This window comes from Chamaea fasciata, unplaced genomic scaffold (genome assembly GCF_029207755.1).
Source record: "Chamaea fasciata isolate MVZ Bird 193981 ecotype frontalis unplaced genomic scaffold, bChaFas1.0.hap1 SCAF_5, whole genome shotgun sequence".
Taxonomy (NCBI): Eukaryota; Metazoa; Chordata; class Aves; order Passeriformes; family Sylviidae; genus Chamaea; species Chamaea fasciata.
The window spans coordinates 65,887,287-65,903,983 of NW_027094090.1; the positions used below are offsets into that span (position 1 = coordinate 65,887,287).

The 16,697-nt window shown below is 48.2% G+C and overlaps 1 protein-coding gene across 11 annotated transcripts; it reads left to right on the forward strand.

Annotated features, from left to right (window-relative positions):
* The first annotated feature begins 170 nt into the window (after positions 1–170).
* DDX11 (DEAD/H-box helicase 11) lies at positions 171–16,634 on the forward strand. Of its 11 annotated transcripts, none has more exons than XM_066184211.1 (26): positions 171–344; positions 435–659; positions 1,148–1,234; positions 2,614–2,771; positions 3,892–3,937; positions 4,440–4,547; positions 5,077–5,164; positions 5,628–5,824; positions 6,393–6,545; positions 6,648–6,694; positions 7,468–7,547; positions 8,631–8,675; positions 8,800–8,867; positions 9,281–9,319; positions 9,779–9,902; positions 10,395–10,532; positions 10,990–11,102; positions 11,411–11,483; positions 11,852–11,955; positions 12,512–12,661; positions 14,384–14,452; positions 14,622–14,722; positions 15,142–15,226; positions 15,803–15,878; positions 16,034–16,188; positions 16,315–16,634. In XM_066184211.1, exons 1-26 carry the CDS (start codon positions 186–188, stop codon positions 16,342–16,344), a joined length of 2,718 nt encoding a protein of 905 aa, XP_066040308.1. In that variant the 5' UTR covers positions 171–185; the 3' UTR covers positions 16,345–16,634. The 11 variants fall into 11 exon arrangements, with proteins under 11 accessions (XP_066040308.1, XP_066040312.1, XP_066040309.1 ...); XM_066184215.1 differs by having other exon boundaries at positions 16,038–16,188; XM_066184212.1 differs by having other exon boundaries at positions 10,398–10,532.
* Positions 16,635–16,697: the final 63 nt, after the last annotated feature.

Genomic DNA, 16,697 nt, shown 5'->3' on the forward strand with positions numbered 1-16,697 from the left:
GTGTGTAATCCAGTTTTCTGTCCGTGCGTGTGATGGGAGGGACTTGAGGAAGAGCGGCGAGCGGCGGGCCGGGCCCGAGAGCCGGGGCAGCGGCAGTGTGCGCGGGCAGGGCGCGGCGCGGCCCTTCCGCCGCGTCACGGGAAGGGGTGGGGGCGGCCCCGGCGCCGGGTTCGAAGCGGGCCGGGATGGAGAGCGGGGCGGCGGCGGGCCCTGCGCCAGATCTAACCCTAACCCGGTTCCCGTTCCCCTACACTCCGTACCGCATCCAGGAGCAGTTCATGGAGGCGCTGTACGGCGCGCTGCAGGCCGGCCGGGTTGGCATCTTCGAGAGCCCCACGGGCACGGTGAGGCGGCGGGGCAGAGCCGCGGCTGTGGCCCAGCGGGGCCGCGGGAGCGGCGGCTGCGCTCCTCACCTTGCTGGCTCTCCGTGACAGGGAAAATCGCTGAGCCTCATCTGCGGGGCCCTGTCGTGGCTCCGGGACTGGGAGGAGAAGCGGCGGCAGGAGGAGGCGCGGCTGCTGGCGCTCGGGGCCGGCGGGCAGGACGGGCTGACCCCGCGGCAGGCACGGCTCGGCGGCGCGGACACGGCCGGGCAGCCGGACTGGGTCACGGCCTTCGTGCAGAAGAAGGAGGAGCGGGACATGGTGGACAGGCTGAAGGTGGAGAGGCGCTCGTGTGTAGAGGACGGGTGTGATAACGAGGGTGTGATCGAGCGGGCTGATACCACATAGTCACAGAATGGCTGGGGCTGGAAGGGACCCCGGGGCGTCACCTAGAACAGCCTCTCTGCTCGAGCAGAGTCCCTAGAGCGCGGTACCCAGTGTCCAGGCGGCTCTTCAGCATCTCCCGGCAAGGGAACTGCACCACCTCTCCGGGCAAACTGTTCCTTTGTGCTGGATGATGAGTGGAAAACTCGTGAGGCTAACTTGGTGGTGGCGTGCCTTTGCCTGCAGGTTGCCCAAGACAGGAAAGTGTATTGCTCTGAGCAGAGTGACACTCAGTAGGCGAGCACTCCGGCAGAACGGTACCCTGGTACTGGCGATTTTGCTTCTGTCAGTCTTTTTCCTATGTCCAGAGCATTAGTAGTGATACCAAGGGTTGAGGACTAAATCCACTTCATCTCGCTTACGCTCTCCCTTTTTTGTAGGAAGAGCAGATCAGAAGGAAAAAACGAGAAGATCGTCTTGAGAAAATTAGGCACAATGTGCATTTAAAATACGCAGCGAAGAGGAAGGTGAGTTATTCCACAGAGATCAGAGCTTTCTGCTTTAGTTACCTTCAGCGTTGTTCGTACTTGCTTATGTGTGACTTCACATTTTTTCCAACCCACCTGTTTGAAGAGTCTTTGTGCGAGGTTTCTGAAATTGGTCATCCAAAATGATTTGTTAAGATTTTCTTTTAAAAGTGCAGATGTGAAAAACAATTTGTGCATCGATAATAACCTGGGGCAGTTTCTGTGTGTGGGCAGAAATGATGTGGGTTCTGATTGCCTTCTGACCCTCTGCTTTTCTTTTAAAAGCTTTAATACTCAGAGGCTTCTTTTGGAAAGATCTCTGTTTTATGAGCATGTGTGAACAGTCTGTACTTCTGGAGTAAAAATGGTATTAAAGTTCACAGATTTGTATTTCCTCTCATTTAGATGCATGAACTGGCCTCAGTGCTCCTGATGCTTTTTGGTTGTATGAGTCAAACCTCCCAGAAATACTCGGTTCAGGTCCCCAGAGAGATTTATTAGGCTGCCAGGCTATTAATTTCTAGTGTGCTCCATCTCAAATACTGTGTAATGTTTTGGTCAACTCCTGTCAAAAGGATATGACAGAAGTAGTACAGAATGGCAAATAAAAATCGAATGGAACAAAGAACTTGCCTCTTAAAAGAGGATGGAAGAGTATGTGAAATGAGAAGCATGATGAAAAGCAAGAAAGCAGGTGAGAGAAATATTATGGAAATTTAGAAAAGCGACTGATTCATCTTTTCTGTAGTGCTTACTAACTGCATTTTCTGTATAACACCATGGTAATAAAATGCTCACTGATGTTGGAAGATACTGTTTTGAGATGGAAAAAAACGAACTTCTCTTTGTTGTGACACAAAAGTTAATCAGAAAACTGTTCTTCAGTAGTTTAACTGAATTTCTGTAGAGAGGTAGACTTGTGTTAGAGTAACAGTCACACAACTGGAGGAAAAACAGCAAGAGAAATCCTGTTCTTAATCAGATGCTGAGCTGATTCGAGCTTTGAGTTAAATGTGCACAGAGTGATTATGTCTTTACATGTTTGTCTATTCACGTTTGTTTATACGTTATTTTCTCTCAGGCAGACATCTTTCATGGGCCACTTTAAGCAACTGATAATACTGGATTACATGAACATTTCATTGAGGGTCTATTAGTTCAGCAGGCCTTTTGCAGAGAAGGTTATGTTGCCCCTTCATAACCGTCTGTGTGAAAAAGTCTTAGGTTGTTGGCAACAGCTGCCTTCTGTGGGGCTGAACAGCTTCAGCCTTCTGTGAGGGACTGTGCCGTCTCCTGACCTGTCCATGCCATAAGGCAACCCCTACGCTACTCTCTTTTTATATAGGAAATATAGTAATGTGCCTTTCTGTTCCTTCCAGAGATGCGAGGAGGATGAGGCAAAGCGCCTTCTTCAGCTCAGCAAGGAGGCTCTTTCGCAGGGAGCTGGAGAGGATGCTCTAGACCAGCTGGATCACAACGAGGAGGAGCTGATTCTTGCTGAATATGAGAGTGAAGACGAAAAGAAAGTGGTATCTGGGTAAGGACAGGGACTGAGGGAATTCCACACTAAGGAAGCATTTTCTGTCTAATTTTTGATTTGCCCTGATAAAAGAAGTTGTGCAAATTTTATTAAAAAGTGTTTTTCACCTTTTCAAACGGTGTAAAGTGGTGGTTGTTCTGGGGTTTTATTTAATTGGTTATTTGGGGAGATTTTAGTTTGTTTTGTTTTCTTTTTTAACTTTTGTTAGACTGACTGATCAGAGTGAGTTGAAGTGCTTTCTGAGGAAGTGCATCTTAAAATCTCTGGCAGTGTCCTGCCTTTATTCATGCCCAGCTTCCCAAAGAGTGCCTCTGGATGCTGAGTGAATGACTCAATATCAAGTTTCTTGCATTAGAAAAGTAGAATGGAACTCAGGACACCAGAAGAAGCTGTCAGTTCTGCAGATTAGCATTGGCATATTTTGATATTCTAAAAGCAGGGATGTTCACATTTCTGAAGACTGAGCTTTGGCATGAAAACCCCAGGCACACTTTTCTCTCTCATGCATCTGCTTTATGCAGAAAGTCAGAAGCCATACTTCAGCACAAAAAGTCCAACACATTTAAATACAAATTTTCTAATTGGTGTCTAGACAGATCCTTCTGCCTTAAAAATGGAACAACACTTAACTACTTTTTTTATATGCAGTTAGTTTCTCAAGCATTGAACTGCTGTTGCCTTTGAGGAGCTCTACGGCAGCCGAATGCTCTCCTGGAGCCTTTATGCAATATCTGGAGGTGGTAAATTGCTTCTAATGGGAAAGCTTTATAAAACTAAATAAATAAATAAGCTCACTAAAAATAGTATAGCACTGATTAGCTAATGCCTGAGGCTTAGAGGCCCCTGAATGAAAAGAAAAAAAATTCTTGAAATTGGAAAAAAGGCACAGCTCAGGAGAGATTTTTCCTTTAAACAGAAAGGCTTGACTTGATTATGCACACTTACACTGTTCTTAGAAAGTTAATTTTCCTTTTACCATCTGAGGTAAGTTCTGAGGCTCATTTTGAGATGACTTAATCATCTCTCTTGAGACCTCGCTCTTGTGGTGGAACATCATTTGATTCTTATTGTCAGTGGTCTGTTGAAAGGAAGCTGTTTGAGCTTTCTCTTTTCTTAGGCTGGAAGATGATGATGACGATTTGGAAGAGGAGCACGTGACTAAGGTGAGATGAGGAAACTAAATAGTGTAGGAGTGAGCAGAATCATGGCTTCCTTGCACCTTTCCAACAGGCAGTACAGAAGGATTTAGGACGTGGCTTCCAACACCTGCCAGGTTTGTTAGTTAAGACAGCTAGTTCTGCTGTGCTCATATCCTTCTGAACTACACTGCCTGCCTAAGCAGCTTGCTGTACTAGCATTGCTTAGTTTTTGCTGTGGCTTGCTGTAAAAACATACAGCAATAAATAGTTTTTTATTACTCTCCCATGCTGAGTCCCTGTTTTATAAAGACCTTGGAAAATTAAATGAAAAATATCGCAAATACAGAGGAGAAAACAAAGATGGGGCTTTTGGCCTCAGCAGTTTGAAGGTGACACTCAAACATGTGCCTTCCCTTGTGCTTTTGGAGGTTTGAGCAAGGTGAACCTTGTTGAAGTGCTTGGCTGCTTCCTTACAGGATTGGCTTCCATGTTCTTCTTGTCTTCCCTTTGTTCTTCCTCATTGCAGATCTACTACTGCAGCCGCACTCACTCCCAGCTGTCCCAGTTTGTGCGCGAGGTGCAGAAAAGTCCTTTTGGCAAAGACACGCGTCTGGTTGCCTTGGGATCCAGGCAGGTATGTGATGGTGTTCTCAAGGGACCCAGAACAAATTGCCAGGAGCTGTGTGGATCTGGTGTCACGGAAGTCACCTTGGGGACTGACCGAGTCTCCTGTTGAAAAACTAAAGCAGCCATGGGTCTCAACACAGATCTGCGTGATGTGCAGTTTTCTGTGAACTCTGTTTTGGTCATTACTTTTTGATGTAAACACAAGAATATGCTTTACCTTTTCTAATATGGAGTATTACAGATGTCTGAGTCACTGAGAAGGTGCTCCTCCTAGTGATTCTGGCAGCATTTTTTAGAAGTTACTGTGTAGCAGTGAGCCCTCTTTTTCTCATTTTTTTTTTCTCCTCAGTTTCTGTGGGTTTTGAGCATGTTTGCAGCAGTTAGTACGTACAGTGTCTGACTTACAGACTTTTCCTTTTTGGAATCTGGCCTGAGATTGCTTTAAAGAAAACCTTTTGTTTTACAGCAGAGAGTGCTCATGAGGGCACTCAGCTGTGAATTGACTCCCTTCCTCTTCCTCTCTTTGCCCGTGCCAGAATCTGTGTGTGAATGAGGAGGTGCGGCGCCTGAGTGCTCTCCAGCTCATCAATGACCGCTGCATGGAGATGCAAAGGAACAAACGTGGTAGGAGTGCTCCCAGCCTGGGGAAGCAATTCCTGATAAAGCTGTCATGAGAGTGTGGAGACAGTGGGCACTGCCTGTCAGTTCTAGCAGGAGTGGCAGGAGCTTGGAAACAACAGGTTGGAGGAATAGGAATCCTTGGTGCTTTTCCTGATCTTCTGGCTACGCTGAGATCAGGATGAATTTTATAAATGTCTTAAGCTGGTCAGGACTTCTGCACGGAAAGATACTTGTGTTTGCTAACTCAGTACTAGAAATGCCGGAAGTTGTCACACGTTAAATCTAACTGGCAAGAGTAGTGTCCACTGCGGAGATGGAAATACTATTGCTGAATAATTTTTAACTAAGTGATAGGTCAGGAATACACGGGACAAAGCTTGCTTTGAAATCCATGAGGTTATGCAGAGTGGCCATTCTAGGCTGTTGGGTGTGTGGCTTATAGCTTTCTTTTGATTTCTGCTGTTAGAAAAGAAGAGCAGTGAGGAGAATAAGAAGAGACGTGTGAGTCGCGCTGTGTGCCCGTTTTATTCCTATGAGCAAATGCAGTTCCTCCGTGATGAAGTTCTAGTGGAAGTGCAGGATATTGAGCAATTGGTGTCCTTGGGAAGGGAGACCAAAGCCTGCCCATATTATGGGAGTCGATTTGCTATCCCTGCTGCTCAGGTAAGATGTAACAGTTTTAGTGGCGTTAATGCCAGGCACTCTAAGAGTGGCCCTGATGGCCTGCTCCCTCTAGTACTGTCACTTAGACTGGGGAAATGTGTAAACAAGCTGTGTTTCTGTCAGCTGTAGTTCTGCTCAGAAAGCAAAGGAAAATGGGAATTCCCATCAGAAGTTCATAAGGATGCTGTATATCTCAGCATTTTGAAATACTAGAACAGCTCAGCAAATGTGAGGCAATACTGACACACAGGTGTACTCTTAGCTCTTTACACCACTCTTCTTCCTTGCTGGGTTCTCTCTAAAGACACGCTCTCGGTGCTCCAAAGGAGATTTGGAAGGTAATCTGAGCCCATAGGCAATTGCAGCATAATCATTTCTCTTCAGCTTACATCCCAGTGCCCCTCTCAAGCATGTGCTCCTGGTTTTGTTCCAACTTTTCCCATAATAAGAGTCACTCGGCTGAATTCTGCAAGGCCCTCTGATCCGGGCTGTTAGTGAGCGGTTGTAGAAGGCTTTAAGTTTGTAAGGATGAGAGCTGGAATCAGGGCAGTGTGTGCTTCTTCTGTAGCTGGTGGTGCTGCCCTATCAGATGCTTTTGCATGAGCCCACCAGGAATGCTGCGGGGATCAAGCTGAAGGACCAGGTTGTGATCATCGACGAGGCCCACAACCTCATAGACACCATCACCTGTATCCATAGTGCTGAGGTCAGTGGCTCTCAGGTGAGTCACAGCCTGTCCTGCTAGTGGAGGGGGAGCTCTGCTTCCAGCAGTGCCCTTTCTTCTCTCCTTTATAACAACAGCTTCTGCTTTGTGTTTGTGTAGCTGTGCTGTGCCCACTCCCAGCTGTCACAGTACATGGAGCGATACAGGTGAGGATCTTGGGGGAAAAGCAGAGGCCAGGCCTGTGGATGCCTTGGCTTGCCTCGTGGCTGCAGGGTCCTTCTTGCTTTTCCCCAGTGGAAAATGACTGCATTAAGAGTTCTGCAGATGAAAAGACACTTGCTTCAGTATCCCTGTCTAGAATCTGTCTAAAAGTCAGACTCCTGGGCCTGGTATTAAGCAGTGAGAAGGGGATGCTCTGAGGATTCTGTTGACCCCTTACACACTCAGTTCCCTTCCCAATATCTCCCTCTAATCACTTCTACTTTGTGATGCAGAGTTTGAAAATATTCAGTCTTTCACGTCTCTCCCTTAGTCTTTCACATGCTGACTGGCATTATGGTAGAAACAGGAAGCTCTGAGGAGGAGAAAGCTGTATGGGGGCTTTGGCTCTGCATCTTGCCATCCCTGCAGTGTCTGATTGTTGTGTTCAATGCTAATAACTCTGAAGTTTTGGAGCATTACTGCAACAGGGTCTTGAGGCATCACTGCCATTGGAATAAACCAACTGTAATTAATATGCAAGGAGAAGTGCAATGCTAGGAACAGTGGGGGAAGCACAGGTAAGTGCTTTGGGATGACCTTGGGCAGGATATCCAGAAGACTGTGCCCTGTCACAAACAGGGAGAGTGAACTTGGGAAGAAATCTTAGTTTCTGTCTCTCCAAAATGAAGAAGAGTTCATGTACTTGTTTCTGCAGCTCAGCTGCTTCAGATAGTCCCTGAAGAGGTTTTAAGGCCTAAATGTGTCTCATTTTTCATAGGAAACGTTTGAAGGCAAAGAACTTAATGTACATTAAGCAGATCCTGTATTTGCTGGAGCAGTTTGTGGCCATGCTGGGAGGTAAGCAAACCTCATTTCTCCAGGGATAAACTCTGATTTCAGGACACTTCCTCAGGACACTGTCCTCAGGACACTGTCCCCCTTCCACCTCTGCAGAGACTGCAGGGAAATGTTGCTCGTGTACAGGTTCAGATGCCAGTAGTTTTATTTCTCAGGCTGGTTTGTATGTGGGGACGTTGACTGGCGTCGACTTGAACCCTTCTCTTTGTTTCAATAGCTGAGGAGCAGCGGAGGACATTGTACGTTGGTATAGAGAGTTTCCTTCTCTTTCTTGAGTGGCTTTGAGATCCAGTTGGAGGGGGGATGATGTTAGATGCTAAGTGAGGAACACAGCAGATATATAACAGATGTATAACAGTGTATCAAAAGAACTGCATGAAACAAATCTCTAGGTCATCTGGTAGGTAGCAAGGCCCCTGTGTGTGTCAGCATGCATCTGCAGAGTGAATCTTTCTTGAGTGGTGCTTCTCCTTTGTGAGAAAATACTACTTTGCTTTGATTATAAGTCCACAGGAATTTGCAGGGCTCCTTTTCTCCAATGACCTGTTTGCTAGACCTTAGTGTGTCTTGAGGAGGGCATGTCCAAAGTTCATACAGAACCTCCTCCATGCCAGGGGAAATGCAGCCCTTTGGGGCAGGGGCCGCAAAAATGAGATGTGAGGTGGGTGTTCAACACTGGCACATAAAATGCAGTGAGTGGCAGCCTCTGTGCCTCCCAGCTCTGCACTGAGGAGGGGTGAGGGATGTGTTGCAGTCCCTTCCCTTTGTCTTTGCAGCACGATGACTATGCATTGTGCGAGCATTTCTGATCACCCACCCTACCTGCTGCTTCCTGCCACAGAAGGAACGTAGGTGGTGTTCCTTAGGATGCAGCAGCACACTTGTTCTACAATGTAGGGCTACTCTGTAGGCCAAATTAAAACTGAGTGGGAACCGATGTTTTGTCTGTATAGCGACATTTTGCGGATGTGTAGTTACTTCTTGGGTTTTTTGTGCACTGTACCTATCAAGCTCAGTTTTTAGTTTCCTGCTTAATTTTGAGATAGATTCAAGCCTTCCTTGAATTGGTTTCATGCTTTACAGGTAATGTGAACCAGAATCCTGGATGCCAGGCAGTTTCCCAAACAGGTAAGACTGAAGTAAGCTCCTGGGGTATGGAGCTATCAGTCAGGGACATGGGTGTGGGCACTAAGGGATGCAGGCTCACCAGGAGATAATAACTTCTTTTCCCCTTTTCCCCCTTTCCTTTCAGGGACAGTTCTGAAATCCATCAATGACTTTCTATTTCAGAGCCAGACTGACAATATCAACCTCTTCAAGGTAATGCAAACGTTGTCTGTTAGGGCACAGGTGGTGGTGACTTGAGATTATTTGGAGTGTGTAGGAGAGCTAGAAGTAGAGCCAAAGGCCACATAGCAGAATCTGCTTTCTAGGTGTCTGTAGGCAAAGCTACACTGTAGGGGCTGTGGATGCAGAAATTTTGCTACTCCATTAACCCAACTACCCCCTTGAACCTCCAAACACAGCACCTTAACACCGTGTGTTTCCACTCTGGACTGCCATTGTAATAAACCGTTGTCTGGCTGGCAGCACCCACAAAGAGCTGTGCACCTCTCCCCAAATGCATGGCAAGTGACAGCCTTGCTGGACAGCGATCAGGGACAGCAGGATCAAGGACAACAGGGAAGAAGGGGTGCTGAACGCCAGTTCATTTTCCTTTCTTTTTCCAACAGGTTCAGCGGTACTGTGAGAAGAGCCTCATCAGCAGGAAGGTACTTGCCCTGTGGTTTCATGGTCAGCAGCGTTCCAATGCTGTTTCACACCTGGAGTTTGAGATGGAAGATGCAGCACCTGGGTGGGAGCTTGTCTCCTCCACCCTGTTGTGCAGACAAAATGGTTCCTATAAAAAGAACCATTTGGGCAGACTAACTTTTGTTTATCCAGAAAAGAGATGTACAATGTGGTTTACCACGGTATTCCAATTGTGCGCTGCTTGGCCTCAAATCTGCCAGCCAAGTAGGCTGCATTGCACTGGAAGAACAGATATCAGAGACTTGGTTTGCTTTTGATTCAGTGGGTGGAAGAAGGTAATGGCAGCTGATACATTCTGATTAGGCTGGTTTGTGAACACCTACTAAGGAACTTAATTTGTGGCAGGCCAGCAAACCTGCCTTTACCTTCTCTGATTCCTGCTGTTGGTAGTCTTAGTCTTTCCGGCTTCTGCTTGGCAGCTTTTTGGGTTTGTGGAGCGATACGGGGGCCCAGCCTCAGCTGTGAAGATCAACAAGGAGAACCAGAAGCTGGCGGGTTTGCAGAACTTTCTCCTGACCCTTCAGCAGGGATCTGATAAGGAGGGTGAGTTCAGGCATCCTCTCCGTGTGCATCTGTGGGCAGAGTGAGGATGTGGAACCTGCACCTCTCTGCATGAGGAAAGCGGGGAGACAGATTTTGCAGAAGGTGTCCTGCATGGGTGTTTTTTAACAGATCTCACTAGCTGATCTAGGCACCTGTACACTGGATTAGTGAGGTCCCTTTCCAGCTGAATGATGCAATTCCATGTTCACACCACATGCACTCAAGCTTTGCATTTCTGTGACCTGCTGGCTCTGGGACCTGAGCTACTGTGTGCAGTAGCTCTGCTTAGTGCTGCCATCCACAAAAATCACATCTGTTACTTTTTTATTGAGCAATGAGACAGAATTTGGGTTTCCCCCTTTAACGGGTCTTTGTTCTCTGCCTGCATATGTAGGCCAGGTGTTGTGTTCCTGTTGAGCATGTTTTGTGCTTAGCCCCTGTCTTTAGAAGTGTGGCCAAAGCTGCCTGCCTCTCCTTTTCTTTTTGGGCCAGCAGGTACCCCCACAAGCCCTCCCGTGGAGGCTGAGCACGACCAGCTCCGAACTGCCTCTCCACTGATGCAGATTGAAGGATTTCTCTCGGCCCTCACAAATGCAAACCAAGATGGCAGAGTGATTTTGAACAGGCAAGGTACTGGAAGGGGTGACCTGGGGAGAGGTGGCAGGAGTCAGTCACAAGCAGGGTGCTTCACTGGCACTGAGGGAGGAGATATAAGAGTCTGTGGTGAACCTGCAGCAAAGTTTGTGCCATCCGTGATGTAGGCTGACAGGTTTGGTCTGTGAGGATGCTTAGGACTCCAAGGGAATTTTTAACGAAAGGCACATGGGCCAGGGTTTGCAGAGGTCTGCTCCCACTTTGGATGTCAGTTTTTGTCCTGCAATTTACTGCATCTGTTGTACAGCTCCAGGGAGATTAGGAAGCAGAAGGTAACTTCCAGGTTGGCGTTACCTGCCTCCGTCAGGGTTGAACAGCAAGTCCTTACTTTGAGAGGTACCTGCCAGAGTGCCCAGGTCAAGGAGGAGAGTCTCTCATATCCCTGAGTACGTGTTACAGCTAGCTTCTGAAAGCTCTTCTCTCGTTTTCCCAGGCACAGTTGGTCAAAGCAGCCTCAAATTCCTTTTGCTGAATCCAGCTGTCCACTTTGCCAAGGTTGTGGAAGAATGCCGTGCTGTCATTATTGCCGGAGGCACCATGCAGCCGGTGAGTGAATAAGGATGCTGGGGTCTCAGGAGGTCAGTGGTGCTATCTGCAAGCCTGGGTGGAGAGAGAGCAGGCAGGCTAAGCTTGTGGTAGGTTAGAACTAGCACGGGGAGCAGTTGGAGGACCTCGTGATGCCGTCCGTCGCTCTGCAGGGCCAGGGATCCCACAGGGACCGCATCACAGGCGTCTGTGCGGAAAGTCAGTGCCGCTGTCCGCGGACAGCTGGGGCTGCCCTCGGTGCTGGTGCTGCCGCTGTTGAGTTTTTTGGGACACCGATGCTTTACTTGCTTTTGTTTTGTGGATCTTAGGTGGCCGATTTCCGAGAGCAGCTGCTGTGCTGTGCTGGCGTGGACCCTGCCCGTATCGTGGAGTTCTCCTGTGGTGAGTGTGCAGGGCTGCCAGGGAGGGCTCAGCAGCTGCAAGGGCTGTGGTTTGCCTTTAACGCTGTTCTGTCAGCACTCAAAGCAACATGGCATCTTTTCTAAAAATCAGGGCTCCAAAGGGGTGTGAGTTCCCTTTCACTCTGAGCTTCCCCTGTGGTCTTGACTGGTACTGGCAGGCAGTGTGCCATGCCTTCTTCCCAGGGGCTGGGGAGGATGGGAGTTGGAGCAGCTGAGTGACTTAGGCACTTTGGCTTAGCCGGGCAAACGTCTGCCTCTGTCACTTGAATGCAATTAAAATTCTTCAGCTCATGGGGTTTGTGCCAGCAGCAGTGATGTTGACTCTCACTACTGGTTTTTTGTCTCCAGGGCATGTGATTCCTCCAGAAAATATTTTACCCATCATCCTCTGCAGTGGTCCTTCCAACCAGCAGTTGGAGTTCACTTACCAGACCAGAGACCTGCCTCAGATGGTCAGTTTGTCCTTTGTTCCCGTCCTTGGCATCTCTTTTTTGCTTCACGTGGTCACGTTTCAGAGCAGGGTGCTCTCTCTGTTTAAGAGATGGGCTGAGCAAAAGCCTTGGCAAGGGAAATCCCAAACCACAGGAGCAGCTGCAGGTGTTTTGGCACTTCTTCCTGTGGCAGGCCAGTAAGCTTCCAAGGCTAGACACTAGGTCTGCTCTGCCCCTGCCGAATCTCAACCAGATGTGCTCAAGCTGTGCTCCGCAGCTCTCAACATCTGTTCTACTGGGACAACTTCCGTCCACTGAGGCAAACCCTCTTTTCCTGAATGACCACGGCTCCACAGCCATAACAGAAACCCTGGGCTAGGGAAGAAGGCCAAGCAGTGAGGAGCTTTTAGTGATGCCCAGCTCCCCATGGGAGTTCTCACAGACCTGGCACATGTCCCATATTTTTTTCTCCCCAAAGGCATGTCATAAGGAAGGTGTGATCCTGGGACTGAACAGAGGCGGAGCAGCATTAGCTGGGGCTCCTGTCAGCTGCAATATGCTCTCATCTCTCTTGCAGATGGATGAGACAGGTCGAATCCTTTGCAACCTGTGCAATGTGATCCCGGGAGGTGTGGTGTGCTTCTTCCCCTCCTACGAATATGAGAAGCAGGTGTATGGACACTGGGAGAATTCAGGGCTGCTCTCCCGCCTGGCAGCCAAGAAGAAGGTGACTGTGCAGCCAGGGCATTTGGTGTTTTCCATGGAGGTGTCAAAACCCACACAATTCCATATGCATTCCAGGGCTCTCTCCGAGTTGTTCCCATAGTCTGCACAGCAGAGCAGAATGGATGTTTATCCAGCTAATCCCTCCAGTAATGAATAAATGACACTTCCCGGGCGGCTGAGCACTGGGCTGCAGTCTAAATGAGATTGATTGCAGCTACACATTCTTGAAGTGCACAGTCGGCGTAGTAGCAGTGGGGGCAGACAGTCTTTGCTTTCCACAGCCAGCAGGCTTGTTCTCGTGTGGCTGGGGGAGCTGGTTAGGTTGAGCTCCTACAGGGAATTTGTTTCTCCAAGGCTCATCTGTGCGCCTCTTGAGCACAGACCAACATAGCCAAGGGCTAGGCAGAGTGAGACAACACTGCAGTTCCTAAGACAAATGGCATTTTGCTGTCTGCTGCAAGTAGAGATGAGAACTGCAAGAGTAGCAGTGGTGACTCCTGTTGCAGGAGCAATGAGAAACATTAAATAGGGCCATTACTGCAAATATAAAATCTTTGCAATGTCTCTCACAGGTGCCTGAAAGCTGGGTATTGGAAGTCAGGCAGTTCAGGCTGCGGTGCAGGGATCCTGGATCATGTGCCAGGGGAAGGAAAAATTACATATGCCCTGGCTGTGACTTCTGTTAACCAAAAGCTAAACAACTTTCCACAGTCCCAGAGATTTCACAGCTTTGGTGATTCTTGGCATTCTGGCACACAGGGCAGCCCATAGGTTTTTGGGTGGAAGCACCGTGCTTCTTTTTCTCTGTGTTTGTAGAGTTACCACTCTGAGTGCCTTTCAGGTGTGTCCTGTCAGGGTCCCAATGCTCTGCCTGGTTCCTCCAAGGTTTTTGGCCACGCGCAATTTGTTCCAAATCTCAGCTCCTGTTTGTTCTTGTTTGGCCTTTGCAGTCTCCAGCAGATTGGATATGTGTTAGCAAGGCAGTTGGGTATAAGTGCAGCAAGTGTGACTTTCAACTGCCCACGCACAGGATCAAATCTTAGCAGGGGACGGTTGAAGGCCTTCCTGAGGTTACTGTGGCGAGATCACACTGAGATTATATATAAGTTACACAGGGAAAATTAATTTAAATCAGAGGCTTAAATAGCTACTTTTCAGTAAGTTAGTTTTGGCTTATATTTGTAATTGCCAGTTATTTTTCTACTGAAAGACTGATTTTGTCTGGTAAAAGTCTTGCTAACCAAAGGAAACCACAAAGGGTTTGACTAGGAAAACCACTTGTGTTTTTGGGCAGGGGGAGACACTACTTGGAATTAATTGGTGATTCAGATTGATTGGTCCTGTCCCTGTCCTCCAAGATCTCGCAGCTGTAGAGTCTCCTGACCCCAGAGAGTCTTGATTCATCGGTGCAAGAGGCACACATTGCTTTTCTGCCTCTCAGCTCTTGTTTTACCTTTTTGCAGTATTGAATCAGTCTACCACAAAGCTGAAAGGGAATGTTGGAGGGGCAGAAGCAGCTGCTACTCCCTTCAGAGTCCAGCTGAAAAGAGCTGTAGTGCATTTTCAGGGTGGAGGGAAGGTACCGGTTAAGTTATTTTTTCAGGCAATTTTCCCTTCCTTGACCTCAGTTCCATATGCTGTTCAATGACACGGGGGTAAAATGATTTGCTTTCTTTAAAGTGTTTGCTTCCTATTGCTGTAACTGATGAACTGTGCCTGACAGATCTTTCAGGAGCCAAAGAAAGCCAACCAAGCGGAGCAGGTGCTGGTGGAATATGCCAAGTGCATACAGGTAAGCTGAGCGGGCAGGCTGGTGGGAGTGTGGCAGCCCAGTGGCTACGAGAATGCTGCAAAGGAGGGCACTTTTAACAAGGAAAGGGGGCTCCAGGCGAGGTGTGGGAGTGTTTCTGAAGCACAGAAACTTCCTGCTCTGCTTTATGTTGCTGGTCCCTCTCCTGCAGCGCTGCAGCCAGACAGGAGGACAGATGACAGGGGCCCTGCTGCTTTCTGTAGTTGGAGGCAAAATGAGTGAAGGGATAAATTTCTCCGATGACCTGGGAAGGTAAGGTGACTGCTCCCTGGAAAGCCAGCTCTGGCCTGTGGTGTAGTGACTCCGAGCATGATGGGCACATCACTGCTTGCACAGATAGAAAATCCTGGGGAACATGTGACTTAGCTGATGCATAAAGCAACAGGAGGATGCACTCTACTGGGTGGTGTAAAACCTGCCTGTCCAGGCCACTCTTCCCTTGAATAATGCAGTTCGGCTTGCTGTGCTGGATAATCCCTTGTCCTGGCACCCTGAATCCCTCTGCAGCTCTGTTCAGCACGTGCTTGTCTTTAGACTGCTGTGCTTTATTGCTGCCTTTGGTTTGCAGGGCTGGCTGGTTTTTAGGGGTGTGCAGCGACCTCTAATTTATCAATCTATTGGCAAACTGCTCTAGGATGAGACATTAAGAATAAAGCAGTCCTCCCTTGCAGGTGTGTGATTATGGTGGGAATGCCTTACCCCAACATTAGATCTCCAGAACTCCAGGAAAAAATGACTTGGCTTGACAAAACAATGGTAAGAGCCACTTGCACCTCTGTCTCTTTCAATTCTGCTTTCTAGTACTAACTTCCCAGCATATGAGTCCCAGAGCTGCCTTCAGAAGTTCTATTTTCTTTGAGCTTGCCCTCATCCCCTAGATGGTGTGGTACTGAGAGTACAGCCTTCTCCAGGCTGCTGCTGAACAGAGCCCTAAACACAGGGAGGAAGTTCAGTGGAGGGAAATGCCGCCAGGACTTGCTGGCAGCTCTTGAGTTCCAAGGAGAGCAAGGACCCTTCAACCCAGAGAGGGTGGCAGGGTGGTTGAAGCTGCTTGCCAGCATCACTTGTCCCTTCTCATTGCTCTCTGGAGGTGCTGTTCCTGGGGACAAGATTCCTGCCTTCAAGGGGACCTTGGGTTGGCTCTTTGTGAATGCTCAACACAGTTTTCTGACTGCGGCCTTTCTTCTGTTCCTCCTTACTCTCAGCTTGGGGTCTGCCTGGCCACCCACTCACCCGGCAGGGGTAAAAGTATTTACCTCACACTGTCACTAAGACTCCCCAGTTTGATTTACATCTGCCTGGTGCTCAGACTTGCCTATTTCTTCTTTCCAGCCCAGAGCTGCTGGCCAGGCACCGAGCAGAGTGCTGATTGAAAACCTGTGCATGAAGGCAGTAAACCAGTCGATAGGTAATTCATCCTTCCTTGGACAGGCTGGGGGATATGAAATACACTGAAGGAGGAGGGTAGGAAAAAGGACGCATTACAGATGATGGGAAAGCGATCTTCCTTGTCTGAGAACAACAATTGACTGCCCCATTCCTTGTTTTTATCCTCTGTACAAGGCAGAGCCATTCGCCACCAGAAGGACTTTGCGAGCATCCTGCTCCTGGACCACAGGTACACACGCCCTGCCATCTTTAACAAACTGCCCCAGTGGATCAGGGAGAGGACCCAGGTGAAATCTGCCTTTGGATCAGCATTTGCTGAGTTAAGAAAGGTCAGAACTTGTCTGTCTTATGTCCTGCTATCAACACTGTTCCCCATTGTCCTCATCTGGACCTTTTTCAAGCCTTCCCGTTAGGGTAAGGCCAAGGACAAACTGCCTGGCTTTGTGTGTTCCCAGTTCCATCGAGGCAGGTTGGATGCTTTGTGATGTTGACCAGAGAACAGATGGTATTCACCATTGTGACTTTACACCTCTGAAGAGTAGGTGAAGTAACACAAGTGGCTGCTCTTCTGTACCACGGACTTCCTAAAATTACTGCCTCTGTGGATGTTTGCTGTTCAGTTATCTGAGTGTTACGATGGTAAGACAGCCTTCAGCACCACACCCAGGAGGGAAACTGGTTGTAAGTCTGAGGCAGGTGAAGAGACTAGCAGCAGGCGCCTATTTGTTAACAGCTATTAAGGTTTTATTTAAATTGATTAAATACTTTCAATAAAGACACTCAAGTACGGCGAGTATTATTTAAGTACACTTAAGCATGGGGAGTAATTCTTTTGACT

What these genes read in the sequence shown, in the direction of transcription:
- DDX11 (XM_066184211.1), top strand. Translation starts at nt 186, where the DNA reads ATGGAGAGCGGGGCGGCGGCGGGCCCTGCGCCAGATCTAACCCTAACC. An exon ending in TTGCTATCCCTGCTGCTCAG is followed by an intron (nt 5,825 to 6,392) that starts GTAAGATGTAAC and finishes CTTCTTCTGTAG; the next exon opens with CTGGTGGTGCTGCCCTATCA. An exon ending in GGCAGTAAACCAGTCGATAG is followed by an intron (nt 15,879 to 16,033) that starts GTAATTCATCCT and finishes CCTCTGTACAAG; the next exon opens with GCAGAGCCATTCGCCACCAG.